The sequence below is a fragment of the Schistocerca piceifrons genome, chromosome 1, assembly GCF_021461385.2.
Source record: "Schistocerca piceifrons isolate TAMUIC-IGC-003096 chromosome 1, iqSchPice1.1, whole genome shotgun sequence".
Taxonomy (NCBI): Eukaryota; Metazoa; Arthropoda; class Insecta; order Orthoptera; family Acrididae; genus Schistocerca; species Schistocerca piceifrons.
Window position 1 is genome coordinate 662373801 of NC_060138.1, and position 14706 is coordinate 662388506.

General features: G+C 41.8%; 1 protein-coding gene across 1 annotated transcript in view; it reads right to left on the bottom strand.

Annotated features, from left to right (window-relative positions):
• LOC124805630 overlaps positions 1-14706 on the bottom strand; it is a 99931-nt gene that overhangs the window by 30099 nt on the left and 55126 nt on the right. The window contains exon 2 of the mRNA XM_047266201.1: positions 13856-13947. Within this exon, the coding sequence (XP_047122157.1) occupies positions 13856-13947 (92 nt within the window). The remainder of the gene's footprint in view (positions 1-13855; positions 13948-14706) is intronic.

The following is a 14706-nucleotide window of genomic DNA, read 5'->3' on the forward strand; positions in this document are numbered from 1 at the left end:
AGAAACCAATTCCTGAGGGAATTGCAATAAATGAAGTTCACGTGTCAATGTAGTCTTTACAACACAGTTTTTCGGTTCCGAAGAGCTGTAATGAGTTAATGTACTGACAGTAAAATGTTGTTTTTTAATCTCGATAAGGAAGTTACGTTATAGCGACTGGAAGCTCATGGGTACAACTGTTTTTAGTGAACTAATTTCTTGTCTTGTTAGTCGCTTGGTGACGTACCCAAGTCTATCACCTGAATACCCCCATATAACGGAAGAAAAATGAAAGATACGGCTAACACACGAACAACATGCGGAACAAAGGTTCGATTTCCATCTGTCTGCTGGTACATAATATTACAACTAGCAACCACAGCACACGACACTTGCAGCCTCAGGAACAAGGTCCAAGGCCGGGACACAGTTCGCTGCAAGAAGCAGCGGCAGCCTTTAGACACGGGGAAGAGCGAGTAAGGACGCTGGAGTCGACTTGCGTCCTTTTATATCCTGCGAGTATGCTTGAAAAATTTCACTTGAAGGTGTAGTACCGGACATACTTCACGTTCAGAAATGACAAAACAAAATGAATTCCAGTTCGTGAAGCGTTTTCCATGGCGAGATAAATAAAATATCATTGCATATATCAGTCATGGTGCTATGATACAAATAGCTTTTGCAACTTTTTTGAATTAAAGAATGCGATCAGAGAATTAGCGCTTTTTGTGAACCTTGTTGACAAAAATCTGAAACTGGTTTGATGCAGCTCTCCACGCTAAACTACACTACTGGCCATTAAAATTGCTACACCAAGAAGAAATTCAGATGATAAACGGGTGCACAAATATATTATACTAGAACTGACGTGTGATTACATTTTCACGCAATTTGGGTGCATAGATCCTGAGAAATCAGTACCCAGAACAACCAACTCTGGCCGTAATAACGGCCTTGATACGCCTGGGCATTGAGTCAAACAGAGCTTGGATGGCATGTACAGGTACAGCTGCCCATGCAGCTTCAACACGATACCACAGTTCATCAAGAGTAGTGACTGGCGTATTGCGACGAGCCAGTTGCTCGGCCACCATTGACCAGACGTTTTCAGTTGGTGAGAGATCTGGAGAATATGCTGGCCAGGGCAGCAGTCGAACATTTTCTGTATCCAGAAAGGCCCGTACAGGACCTGCAACATGCGGTCGTGCATTATCCTGCTCAAATGTAGAGTTTCGCAGGGATCGAATGAAGGGTAGAGCCAGGGGTCGTGACACATTTGAAATGTAACGTCCACGGTTCAAAGTGCCGTCAATGGGAATAAGAGATGACCGAGACGTGTAACCAATGGCACCCCATACCATCACGCCGGGTGATATGCCAGTATGGCGATGACGAATACACGCTTCCAGTGTGTATTCACCGCGATGTCGCCAAACACGGATGCGAGCATCATGATGCTGCAAACAGAACCTGGATTGATTCGAAAAAATGACGTTTTGCCATCCGTGCACCCAGGTTTGTCATTGAGTACACCATCGCAGGCGCTCCTCTCTGTGACGCAGCGTCAAGGGTAACCGCAGCCATTGTCTCCGAGCTGATAGTCCGTGCTGCTGCAAACGTCGTCGAACTGTTCGTGCGGATGGTTGTTGTCTTGCAAACGTCCCCATCTGTTGACTCAAGGATCGAGAGGTGGGTACACGATCCGTTACAACCATGCGGATAAGATGCCGTTCATCTCGACTACTAGTGATACGAGGCCGTTGGGATCCAGCACAGCGTTCTGTATTACCCTCCAGAACCCACCTTTTTCATGTTCTGCTAACAGTCATTGGATCTCGACCAACGCGAGCAGCAATGTCGTGATACGATAAGCCGCAGTCGCGATAGGCTACAATCCGACGTTTATCAAAGTCGGAAACGTGATGGTACGCATTTCTCCTCCTTGCACGAGGCATCACAACAACGTTTCACCAGACCACGCCGGTCAACTGCTGTTTGTGTATAAGAAATCGGTTGGGAACTTTCCTCATGTCAGCACGTTGTAGGTGTCACCACCGGCGCCAACCTTGTGTGAATGATCTGAAAAGCTAATCATTTGCATATCACAGCATCTTCTTCCTGTCGGTTAAATTTCGCTTCTGTAGCACGCCATCTTCGTGGTGTAGCAATTTTAATGGCCAGTAGTGTACTTTGTGCAAGATCTTTCACATCTGCCTCAGGCGCAGATCTAAGGAGAGTCATGGCAAACCATCCCTCGCTCCCATCCCCCCCCTCCCCCACCCAAAAGAAAAAAGACATTTAAGCTTTTATATTTCTACGTGTATCGATTCTCAAATTACTTAGATAAATTTTGGGAAGTAAAGTAGGATGAAGACAGTTTAAAAATAGCATGGAATTCCGCAAAAATACAGCTGCGTTTAACGCAGGATACTGTTCAGTGGTTTGCTGGAGGGTGCCAAAGCGATGCACTAAGCATCAAACATAGGGAATTATTATTATTATTATTATTATTATTATTATTATTATTATTATATTTAAGCATTCTATATTATTATTATTATTATTATTAAATATTAGGCAATATGGGACGTTAAAAGAGGACATCAGCAAATTATGTTTGGGAATGGTGAGGGAGGAGAAAGTTAGAAACTATAAGCCAATCCCCAAATCCAAGAATCTAGCCCCGGATCCGTGCCTGACCACCAGCATAGCTGCTGGACACTGCATCTATTCCACGTACGTACAGTATTTAAACTTTGGTACCCCACATTCCACTCCTATCAGCAAATTACCAAACTAATTTCTTGATTACTTGCGAATTGTCCTTTCAGCCTATCCCCCCTCGGATCAATCAAGCTACATCTGAAGACAGTATTTCTGCTGTCCGTCACATTTAATTTTTCGTAATGTATCAGTAACATAGATAACTCATTAATGATTGCGTCAGTGTGTTTGACATTCAGAGAGAGTAATTAGCAGACTATTGCTTTATTACATGCTTATGCTAATATCTATTTGCAACAGTCATAACTGTGAAAATCTGTTCTCTTCTCGAGGAAGAAATAATTTATTATAAAGAAAAGGTTGGTATTCGACTACCTTAATAGGGAAGTCATTACGTCTTTTAAATTCCAAGCTGCTTCTGTTTCGTTTTTTTTTTTTTAACGCCTTTTCTTTGAGAGAAAAGCGCGGTAGGCGGTCCCCGCAGACAGCGGTCATCATAGGGTTAGGAGGTGGCCTTGGCTTTTCCATTCTTTGGTGCGGCTTTTCTTTGGAAGAAGTCTGCAGCAGACAGATTGTAGTAGAGATACTAGCCAGCAAGCAGTGGTTGAGCAAAGTTCATGTAATAGTTAGCTCTCAAAGATTTTTATGTTTTGTGCTAATAATGGTGCATTTCATTGAGGAATGCCATAATTAGTACGTTCGTGGTAATAGGTCGTCTGTTGTAAACTGTAGCTGTGGAGGCAACATATTACCAGGAAAAATGCAGTGCTGCAAGAATTGCATCATCATTATATCGAGGAGGGTTCCAAAAGGTAGACAATAGGCCTTGTTCGGATCTAAATAATACGAAACGTTAAAATACTGAGATGGCTCATTCGCACCAATCCTCAGGTGTACTGCAAATGAAAAGACAAGCTACTGACAATTATTTTGTACTTTGTGTTATTCTAAACATTCTGTGGCTGTGAGCTCAGCAACCGTGTATGCAGTTATATAAAATATAATAGTCAGCCAACCAGTTGCACACAATTAAACAAAAAAAAGAAACATCAACCAGGTTTCGATAGTTCTCTCTTCATGAGAATGGTAAAAGCTACCTCCAAAAATATATAAGGTATAAATAATATACATAAAATAGATAAATATGTGAAAATTCTCAACCAAAACCAGAAAACTGTACTTACATGAAATCTCATAACAACTTTATAACTTCAGCAACAGTGCTCTCGTCGAATTACATGTGTGTGTTTCATGAGTCAAGAATAAAAATCATAATAAAAAATGTAAGCCGACACTGCCATGAGGTGGACACGAGGATTAGTAGTGCCATCTAGTAACAAAACGGCAAAATTATATACATATGCGTTAAGAGCAAAATTACATGGCTGTAGGTATGCACTAGTAACATATAGTACCCAGATAATGCGCAATATGAAAATTTGCAAAAATAGTAAATATCTTTTTACAGGTAGTTTTAAATAAAGTAAAAAACTGACAATGACAGTTAGATAAGGGAAACCGACATCCTCGACCCTACTGTAGTGAAAAATTAAAAAATCAATCAGTTCTAAGTAACGGCCCTAAACCTTGAAAAGTTTTTATTACGCAACTGTAATTGTTCGTTATGAAAAAAACCGCCTTTAAGAGAGAGGTGTTTGAAAATTTTCACTCTTCAAGAATATCGAGTCTGAGTGTATGATACTGACATCTTGCAGTTCTTTGGGTTTATGCCCTGTGATTAACAAGTGGTCGGCAAAGGATGAATTATGAATATTAGTATCCCTTTTTCTGGAAGATGTTCTCTAAATCTTAGAGATATACCTCGCACAGTTTGTCCTATGTAACAAGCTGGACAAGAGTTACAGACGATTTTATAAATTCCTGACTTTTACAAATGAGATTGTGAATAAGACTTTTTTAGTGCCTTATTGGCGGAAAAAGCTACTTTGCAATCACATTTGTTTTGCACAAGACGCTGTATTCTGTGAGACAGGTCCAAGAAATGGTATGGAAATAAAATTTTTCTGATCTTTTCGTCATTTATGGAAACGCCAAGATTGGTGATTCTGATCTTCGTTTTATTACTGAAAATGTTACTTACTATGTTGGGTTCGTAGCCACTATTAACTGCAATGTTTTTGATCAATTTTCAATTAATGACCGAAATGATCAGAGAAATTTTAGTTCCATACAATTTCTTGGTTCTGTCTCTTACAGAATACAGCGTCATCTGCAAATCAAATGTGATTGCAAAGTAGATTTTTCTGCCAATAATTCTCTAAAAAGTAATCTTATTCACAGTCTGGATTCAACACAGTCTCATTTGCAAAAGTCAGTTTATAAAATCGATTGTGACTCTTTCCGGCCTATTACATAGGACAAACGGAGTGGGCTATGTCTGTAAGATTTAGAGAACATCTTCCAGGAAAAAAAGGTACTAATATGCATAATTCGTACTCTGCCGGCCACTTGTTAATCACAGGACATAAACCCAAACAACTGCAAGATATCAGTATCCTACACTCCGAGAAAAAAGGTCTCAGACTCAATATCCTTGAAGAATTGGGAATTTACAAACACCTCTCCCTTAAAGACGGTTTTATTCTTAACGAACAATCAGAGTCGTTACTTAGAACTGCCTGATTTTTTAATTTTTCACTACAGTAGCGTCGGAGATGTCGGTTTCCCTTATCCACTTGTCATTGTCAGTTTTTTACTTTATTTAAAACTACCTGTAAAAAGGCAGCTGTTTGTAAGTTTGCCGTTTTGTTACTAGATGGCACTACTAATCCTCTTGTCCACATCATGGCAGTGTCGGCTTACATGCCATTTAGTCTGACGCCTCTTACTGCGTACGTGGCGGTCTTAGCCGGCTACAGCTGTTAACTTGTGCCACCGCTTGCAGCCATGGTTTTGTCATTCTGTGATAACTGTCTGTTTTTTTTTATTATGATTTTTATTCTTGACTCATAGAACGCAAACATGTCATTTGTCGAGATCATTGTTGCTGAGTTTATAAAGTTATTATGTGATTTCATGTAAGTAAAGTTTTCTGTTTTTGGTTTATAATTTTCAAATATGTATCTATTTTATGTATATATTTTATTTATACCTTATATATTTTTCTAGGTAGCTTTTACCATTCTAATGAAGATAGTCTTACAACTATCGAATCCTGGTTAACGTGTTTTTCTTTTTCTTTTTTTTTATTGTGTGCAACCGGCTAGCTGACTATTACATTTTATGTAACTCTGTATTATGACAGGAGAGAAAGACCCTTTTTTGAAACAAAGTGTTATTTTGGGAACAATACAGTAAAAATTTATTGTAAAAAGTCTTACATCCTGTTTACAAGCCGCGCGGCGTAGCCACGTGGTCTGGGACGCCTTGCCACGAATCGCGCGGCTCCCTCCGTCGGAGGTTCGAGTCCTCCCTAGAGCATGGGTGTGTGTGTTGTCCTTAGCGTAAGTTAGTTTAAGTCAGATTAAGTAGTATGTAAGCCTAGGGTCCGACGACCACAGCAGTTTGATCCCATAGGAACTCTTTACAAATACTTAAAATTTACTTATGCTTGAATCCCATCCAAAAATATCAGTAGTGTGCCATGTGTGCTGGCTGAAACTACATTACGTCATCACAAGTATCCGGACACCCTCAAAAACATACGTTTTTCATATTAGGTGTGTTGTGCTGCCAACTACTGACAAGTACTCCATATCAACGACCTCAGTAGTCATTAAGCATCGTGAGAGTGCAAAATGGGGCGCTCCGCGGAACTCACGGACTTCGAACGTGATCAGATGATTGGGTGTCACTTGTGTCATACGTCAGTATGCGAGATATCCACACTCCTAAACATCCCTAGGTCCACTGTTTCCGATGTGATAGTGAAGTGGAAAGGTGAAGGGACACGCACAGCACAAAAGAGTACAGGCGCACCTAGTCTGTTGACTGACAGAGACCGCCGAAAGTTGAAGAGGTTCGTAATGTGTAATAAGTAGACGTCTATCCAGACCATCACACAGGAATTCCAAACTGCATCAGAATCCGATGCAAGTGCTATGACAGTTAGGCGGGAGGTGAGAAAACTTGGATTTCATGGTCGAGCGGCTTCTCACACGCCACACATCACGACGGTAAATGTCGAACGACGCCTCGCTTGGTGCAATGAGCGTAAACATTGGACGATTGAACAGTGGAAAAACGTTGTGTGGAGTGACGAATCACGGTACACAATGTGGCGATCCAATGGCAGAGTGTGGGTATGGCGAATGCCCGGTGAAAGTCGTCTGCCAGCGTGTGTAGAGGCAACAGTAAAATTCGGAGGCGGTGATGTTATGGTGTGGTTGTGTTTTTCATGGAGGGGGCTTGTACCCCTTGCTGTTTTGCGTGGCACTATCACAGCACAGAACTACACTGATGTTTTAAGCACCTTCTTGCTTCCCACTATGGAAGAGCAATTCGAGGATGGCGATTGCATTTTTTAACACGATCGAGCACCTGTTCATAATAAACGATCTGTGGCGGATTGGTTGCACGACAATAACATCCCTGTAAATATCTCTCCTCAGTGCAGCGCTCCATGAAGAATGGTCTGCCATTCCCCAAGAAACCTTCCAGCACTTGATTGAACGTATGCCTGCGAGAGTGGAAGCTGTTATCAAGGCTAAGGGTGGGCCAACGCCATATTGAATTCCAGCATTACCAATGGAGGGCGCCACGAACTTATAAGTCATTTTCAGCCAGGTATCCAGATACTTTCGATCACATAGTGTGTCAGACTTAAGTCATATTTTGGCTATACATCCTTGTCCATGGCGGTCTTCTACCTCTGGTTGCGAAGCGCTTATCTGGTGGCTGTCGGGACGCGGAGGTGACCAGTCAGTCGGTGCACGGAGCCCCGAGGAAAGGCGGTTGCTTGCTCGCTTGGAAGGACCCTTGTCGCTACCTGTGAATGCGGTTTGTTTAACGGGTCCGCCGTACACAATGAGCGACCGCGGGCGTGCAGTACTGTGGATTCTGGAGACGTCGCAGCCTTACTTTAGGGCAGTGAACTTGATTCATGGAGTGAATGCTTGTCACGATCCTTGGACCTTTCTGACTGAAACAGATGCTGTGCTTTGGTGTGGACATATCGCTATTTTCTTGCCATTTTCCAGTTACCTCTGACAGACTATGTGCCGACAGAATGTATAAACTGTGATAGTTTGTCTGACTGCCTTACACTGTTTCTATGGGTCAGACTGCTCACCTCATGTTAAGATAGAATTAGTGCTTGGGACCCAGCGGATTATGCCAAGGAAGTTACTGTTCCTTTTATGGTTCTAAAAAAAACTCAGATTTGATCTCAATCTGTTTGAAAATTTGTAAAAGGAACACGTGCATATCTAAAATGCAACTAATTCAGTTTTTTTGGATTCTAAAGTAAGCCAGTGATTCTCAGTTTAAAGAATGTGATTAGAGAGTGTTTTGCAAATATTTCTTTTTTAAACTGAGGACAAATGGAGAGTATTTGTCACCTGATCGTTTATGCTTACACTTACTTTCGTATGGAGCTAAATTCTGTAGAATTTTATTGAATTAGAGCCTTAAAACATTTTGTGGTCCTTATGGTATCTCATTTATTAGGATAGTTTTGTTGTTCAAGAGAGATTGCACCTTTGTATTTGACTGAAGTGTTCAAATATTAACCTGACCTCAATTGATTCCACCCTTTTAACATGTTAATCTACTACAGTACAGTACATTTGGAAGCAGAGTATCGTTGATTGATTGAGTGAAGGTGGATATTTTTTGTTGCAGTGGTTTTTGTATTGTTTCCTTATACTGTTCTTATTTTTCAGAATGCCTGACAATGTAAAGTATCCGCCTTATTTTAGGTGTGGACAGTTAATCTATGTATTACAATGACCAAAGTTAGAGGCTAAAGGCACTGTCTATGAGCTGGTTGAAAAAGTGCTTCAAAATAGTCATTTGCGGTGGAGCAACACATTACCGAGGCCGGTGAGGTGAGTTTGGATGCTGCTGCATGACAGGGGTGCTACAGAGTGAGGATAGTTGGACACTGAATCAAATACGGAAGTTAGAGGCCTGGTTTAAAAATTACCTGGATAGAATGAATGAGCTAATGGGTGGGAACAAGGAACAAGTGCATAGTCTAGTAACATACTGTGATACTATTCGAGGGTGGTTTCAGACCAGTAACAGAAGAGTAAGGGTTGTTGACGGTGCAGTTAAAGTGAAAGATTAAAGTAGAGGGTGAGGCAAATGATCCTTGATACTCCATTTATAAAACTGCAGAAAGAGTTACAGGAAATTTTAAATGAATGTTCCCATTTTCCGTTGAACTCAGTTGATTGTAGAGTTGATTTTTATATTTTAGGGTGGAGTTTCAAATGGAGTACGGACCACGGAAATGAGTGATTTGGATGCCTTGAGACTGATTGTCATTAAAGTAAAGGATTATTTGTTTGATGAAGTTTTGCAAAGTGACGCAAGAAAATGGTATGCAGAAACAGTTTAGGACTACAATTTGTAGGTTAATTCCACCAAGACCACTGCAAGAGTTAATTTTTCGGCAGTAAGGACGTGAACAGGGGACTCATGAGTCAGTGATAAAGTATTTGGAGAGAGATAAAAGAAGCGTGATAGCCTTGGAACTTTCATATACCAAAGAGCAAGTAAACCGTATTTTACGCCGGTTGAAGCCTAATAGTAGGCAACACACGGTATGTTGTCAAATCTCCATGACAGTGACTCAATTGGATGAAGTAGTAAGGCACAAGCAGGCCATGCAGCCACAGAATTTGTGGATCGTACAGGGACAGCAAATCCGTAAAAGGAAGAGCTTGTAGAAGTAACGATTTAGAGAGGAAACAGAAGGAGCAAGACTTCAACAGAAAGGCATACTAAGAAACAGTGATTCACAAAGGTGGGTAGACAGGTGGTCACATAAGTTAATTTGTTGGAAGTGTGGGAAGCACGTACATCTAAGAAGTGAAGGCATCGGGAAGAAAGACGAGAACAAGAATTGTGACAATTACTGCAAGGGGAAGGCTAACGGATTAGTGTGATAAAGAATAAAAGAATTTCACAATTGCCATTTGTATGTGCAGCATTGAATAATGAAGCAATCTGCACCCTTCTGGATTTACGTAGTACGATCTTGGTAGTTAATTAGAAATAGTTTCGGAGCATGAGGGAATCTGAGCGTAGAGGGAGATGGTAGCAGATAACGGACAATACTTGACGGATGATACGTCGAGTTGAATTGTGAATATATGTTAAAATCAAGCTGATGATTGACGAGTTTTCTTGGAAGATGAGGATGAAGGTCATTGAAAATTTAGCCACTGACTATATTTCTGATTCCCCTCTGGTCAGTGGAGCAGTTTCATTATAAAATTAGGCTACAAAGAATTTTTCTGTTTAGCTGGAAAGGGCAAAGAAGCACGGTGGTGTTGGCTTGTAATGAACCCAGTGAAGAGGTAGCTAATATGGGGAAGTAAGATTCGTTAGATGACCAGTTAGCTCATTTAGATGAATTTATAAAGGATAAGATCAAAATTGTGTGTGGCGACAATGGCAGCGGTTCTTTGTAGCTTGTGGATGCCATGTTTTCCTGTATAAAATGTAATGCAGTGTGTTTATCAGTATCTGGATGATCTGGTGATCTAGGAGTAGTTCGATTCAGGAACACATACAGCACTTACATGAGATGTTCGAGCAATTAAGAAAGGCAGTTGTGACATTGTGTGTTAGACAGTTGTTTTTGAATTTGCTTTTATGGACATAAAATTTCAGGGGATGGAATTTTTACTGACCAAGAGAGACTGGAAGCCACTGATCACTTCCCGCAACAACTGCAGAATGTCAAACAAGATGCCAGGACAGCCGGGATGGCCAATTTTTTAGGACATTTATTAGTAGCTTTGCGGAGAAAGTAGCTCTCAAAAATGGTTCAAATGGCTCTGAGCACTATGGGACTCAGCTGCTGAGGTCATAAGTCCCCTAGAACTTAGAACTACTTAAACCTAACTAACCTAAGGACAACACACACATCCATGCCCGAGGCAGGATTCGAACCTGCGACCGTAGCGGTCGCGCGGTTCCAGACTATAGCGCCAGAACCGCTCGGCCACCAGCGGCCGGCGAAGGTAGCTCTCCTTAACGGTGTAAAAAGGGATGTAAATTTATGTGGAGGACCTTCCAGAAAGCCGCATCTTTGGCCTTAAAGGACGCGTTAAGGTCAGCATCGGTACTGGCTATCCCAGATTTAAATGCTGAATTCATTTTACAGACTGATGCATCAGGTCTAGTAACAGGACCAGTTTTGTTGCAGGGACAGGAAGGGAATCAGAAGGTACATACGCATCAAGGGGTTAAATGAATTGAAGGAAAGCTATTCAATCAGTTATCCTGGTTTGTGCAGCTGGTGGATGAGTATACTTGTACTACCGAGATGAGTCGAGGCTTTGAGTCCATCTTGGCTCTGGTAATCCCTTCAGCACCTTGTTCATAGTGATTCACCTACATTCTTATATTCTGAAGCTTATCAAATGCAGTTCATAACTTGATTGTGGTGCGTGAATGTCTCGGAGAGGAGGAAATGATACTTAAACATACTAGGTGCTTCGTAAGCATCAAGTAACAATATTCATTTACATAGATAGCAATTCATGGGGTAGTCATTGTTTTGCGCCAATCTACAGCACGTATAACACGAAACGGAACAGATCCTGTCCAGATTTCTGTCCAACTGACCATCCAAACTATAAGTGATCGTGTTGTGCAGCCAAAGGCACTCCATAGCATCAAGCCAGTTGTTGGGCGCATACGACAATGACGAATACAATCTGTCAATTTTCGTTCATGGAGCCTCCACACATGATGGGTACATACATCGTGATGTTGTATGCAGCGCCGTGAGTCGTCTGAAATGACGACGTGGTGCCACTGCTTTGTACGGAATTGTCGCTGTGCTCCCCACTTTGTGGGGGCTCCTCTCTGTGGTGCTGCAGATTTTATCACGCTGTCCATGTGGGTATTTATCTGGCTGCTAACAAGCCCATTTCCTGACTCAAGGTAGGTCACGTGGCTGTATGATCTTGCACAGCCAAGCGAAGAATACGGTTGTCCTCTCGGGCGCTAAAATCATGTGACTTAAAATCCTGCATGGCGTTGAACGCGGTCTCCCTGAACCCATCAATTCCATGTTCGAGTGACGGTTGCGGGATCCCGACAAACGGGAGAAAAAATATCGCGGATCTGTTTTCCCACGACTAACTGACATTTAAATTCGATTTATGAATGAGGAGCGCTCTGCGTAATCTTCCCTCGTATACAGAACATAAATGGTGTTACGCCTGCTTAATTAGTGCAGCTGCGCTGAAATGCTAATCGTTTGCATAGCGAGGCATGTAATACATTTAATGCCAGTTTCACGTTTGTAAGATGCCGCGTTCACAGTGGTGTCATTTTAATGGGAGATGATTTATCAAGCGCTGTCTGATAACAAACTCTACTACTTTTTCATCGTACTGGATTAGAAATCTATCTTTACATCTCGTCTGTTTTCGTAATTGTTTTGATCATTGTAGAAAACAACTAACTCTGCTCCTCCTTCAGAGCGCTAATAGCGAAATGAAAAATAAATTACAATAACTGGTAAAGGACCCGTCTTAAGTTGCGTGGGAAGTTTTATTTATTTACTGACGACTGGTTTCTGACAGCTCGTCCTTTATCAGATTATTCAAGTATGTATGTCTTGCGTTAAAACTAGATGTGCAATACAGGTCACAAAACATGTAAACGCCGCACTATAAAACGCAGCGTCAACACATGCTAATAGCCGTAGTGCCACGTTTACGTGTTTTGTGGTCTGTAATGCACATCTAGTTTTAACGCAAGACTTACATACATGGATTATTTGATAATGGACCAACTGTCCGAAACTAGTCATCAGTGAATAAATAAAACTTCCTACTCAATTTAAGGCGGTTCCTCTAATAATTATTGTAATCACAGAAAAGCTGCAGCCCTGTGCAATTCCAGCATGCTTGAGATACTCAAAAATGTAATTAATTTGAGAGCGAAGGAAATACTTTCCTTGTAGAGTTTTCCAGTCAGCAAACCTACGGCTATTAATTCAAGAACCAAAATAAACCAGATTGAGATTTTCACACTGCAGCGGAGTGTGCGCTGATATGAAACTTCCTGGCAGATTAAAACTGTATGCCGGACCGAGACTCGAACTCGGGACCTCTGCCTTTCTCGGGCAAGTGCTCTACCAACTTTTTTTATTTTTTTTCCATTTTTTTAAAATCTCATTTTGTTTGCTTTTGTTCGTTGCATCTGCTCGGGGCGGACGTCGTATGACATCCGTTTAAGCTCGTTGTTGATCGATTAACTCGGCGTTTTTTTAATTACAGAAGGCAGCTAACCCTCTGACCGAACGCGCTGAGCTACCATGCCGGCATCAACTGAGCTACCCAAGCACGCCTGACGCCCCGTTCTCACAGCCTTACTTCTGCCAGTATCTCGTCTCCTATCTTCCAAACTTTACAGAAGCTCTCCTGCGAACCTTGCAGAACTAGCACTCCTGAAAGAAAGGATATTGCGAAGACATGGCTTAGCCACAGCCTCGGGGATGTTTCCAGAATGAGATTTTCACTCTGCAGCAGAGTGTGCGCTGATATGAAACTTCCTAGCAGATTAAAACTGCGTGTCGGACCGAGACTCGAACTCGGACCTTTGCCTTTCGCGGCCAAGTGCTCTACCAACTGAGCTGTGAGGACGGGGCGCGAGTCGTGCTTGGGTAGCTCTGTTGGTAGAGCACTTGTCCGCGAGAAGCAAAGGTCCAGAGTTCGAGTCTCGGTCCGGCACACAGTTTTAATCTGCTAGGAAGTTTCGCCACAATATAAACGATACGTTGAGATTTCCTACCCGTGCTGGTCTTAGCTACACAGAAGACAATATGAAATAAGAAAGTAGATTTTAGTGGCAGTTTATGTAACTACTACAACGAATGAGGATAATTCCTGTTATAAATCAGTCTCATAATGCACTTGTAGATTCATGCAACATTTAATTGTATCACAAGGTTCATAAATTAACTGAGGTTGCCAATACGACATTCGGTAGGCATGCGTACCTGTCGAAGTTGTCCACTTCAGAGGTGTCCTCCGGCGTGACGGGCGACGGCACGGGGCTGGCGGTCACACATACCGCCCACCAGGGCGACACCTGCAACAGGAGCGTCTGGTTGCCACATTCCCATCTCTTGTAACAACGAAATCGCACAGCACGTAGGTACGAGTGGTGCAGCTCCTAGCCTTAATAACTTCTCCTCGAGCAGATGACAACCTTCATAGATTATTTCAACCTAAATTTGTTAGCCAAATGAGTTTCGAGCAGTATTTAGGACATATTATTTGTCCCCATTTGGCGTTCTTTGTGTAATAACCAGTTTCACACACCAACTTGAAGTAGGTTTGCACTCATGCTTTCTTAAGACAGGAAGGAGCAACAAGATTACAGATGCTGTCAGGATTTGTTTCATTGGGGTGTCCACAGAGCTTTAGTCAAGGATTTTCTACTGCTTTGCAATTTCGAGGATTTCTTAACTTTTCCTGGTTTTCGTGCAATAAATCACGATTTTAGAAGGCAGAATAGCAGGAGAATTTTAACTCAAAGGGATCGCATTTAAGTATTCTACTTGTTGCTGTGAAATCAGATTTAATAAATAGGAGCCGGTATGGTTGTTGTACATATCAGTCTATCTCATAGTCCGGTCTGACAGATCTCAAAATAGCCTTCTAAATGTAGGGCAACACCACACTTTTTACACTGCCACGCACTTTCATTTCTTTTCCCTCATGAGTAGCATACACAATACCCTTTTGTGATTTTTTTTTCTTGTCCTTTGGGGTACGTGCATCGGGAAATGAGCCCATGTCTTGCCTGAAGTCTCAGAGATGGTAATCGCTGAAAAGGTAGCAGTTC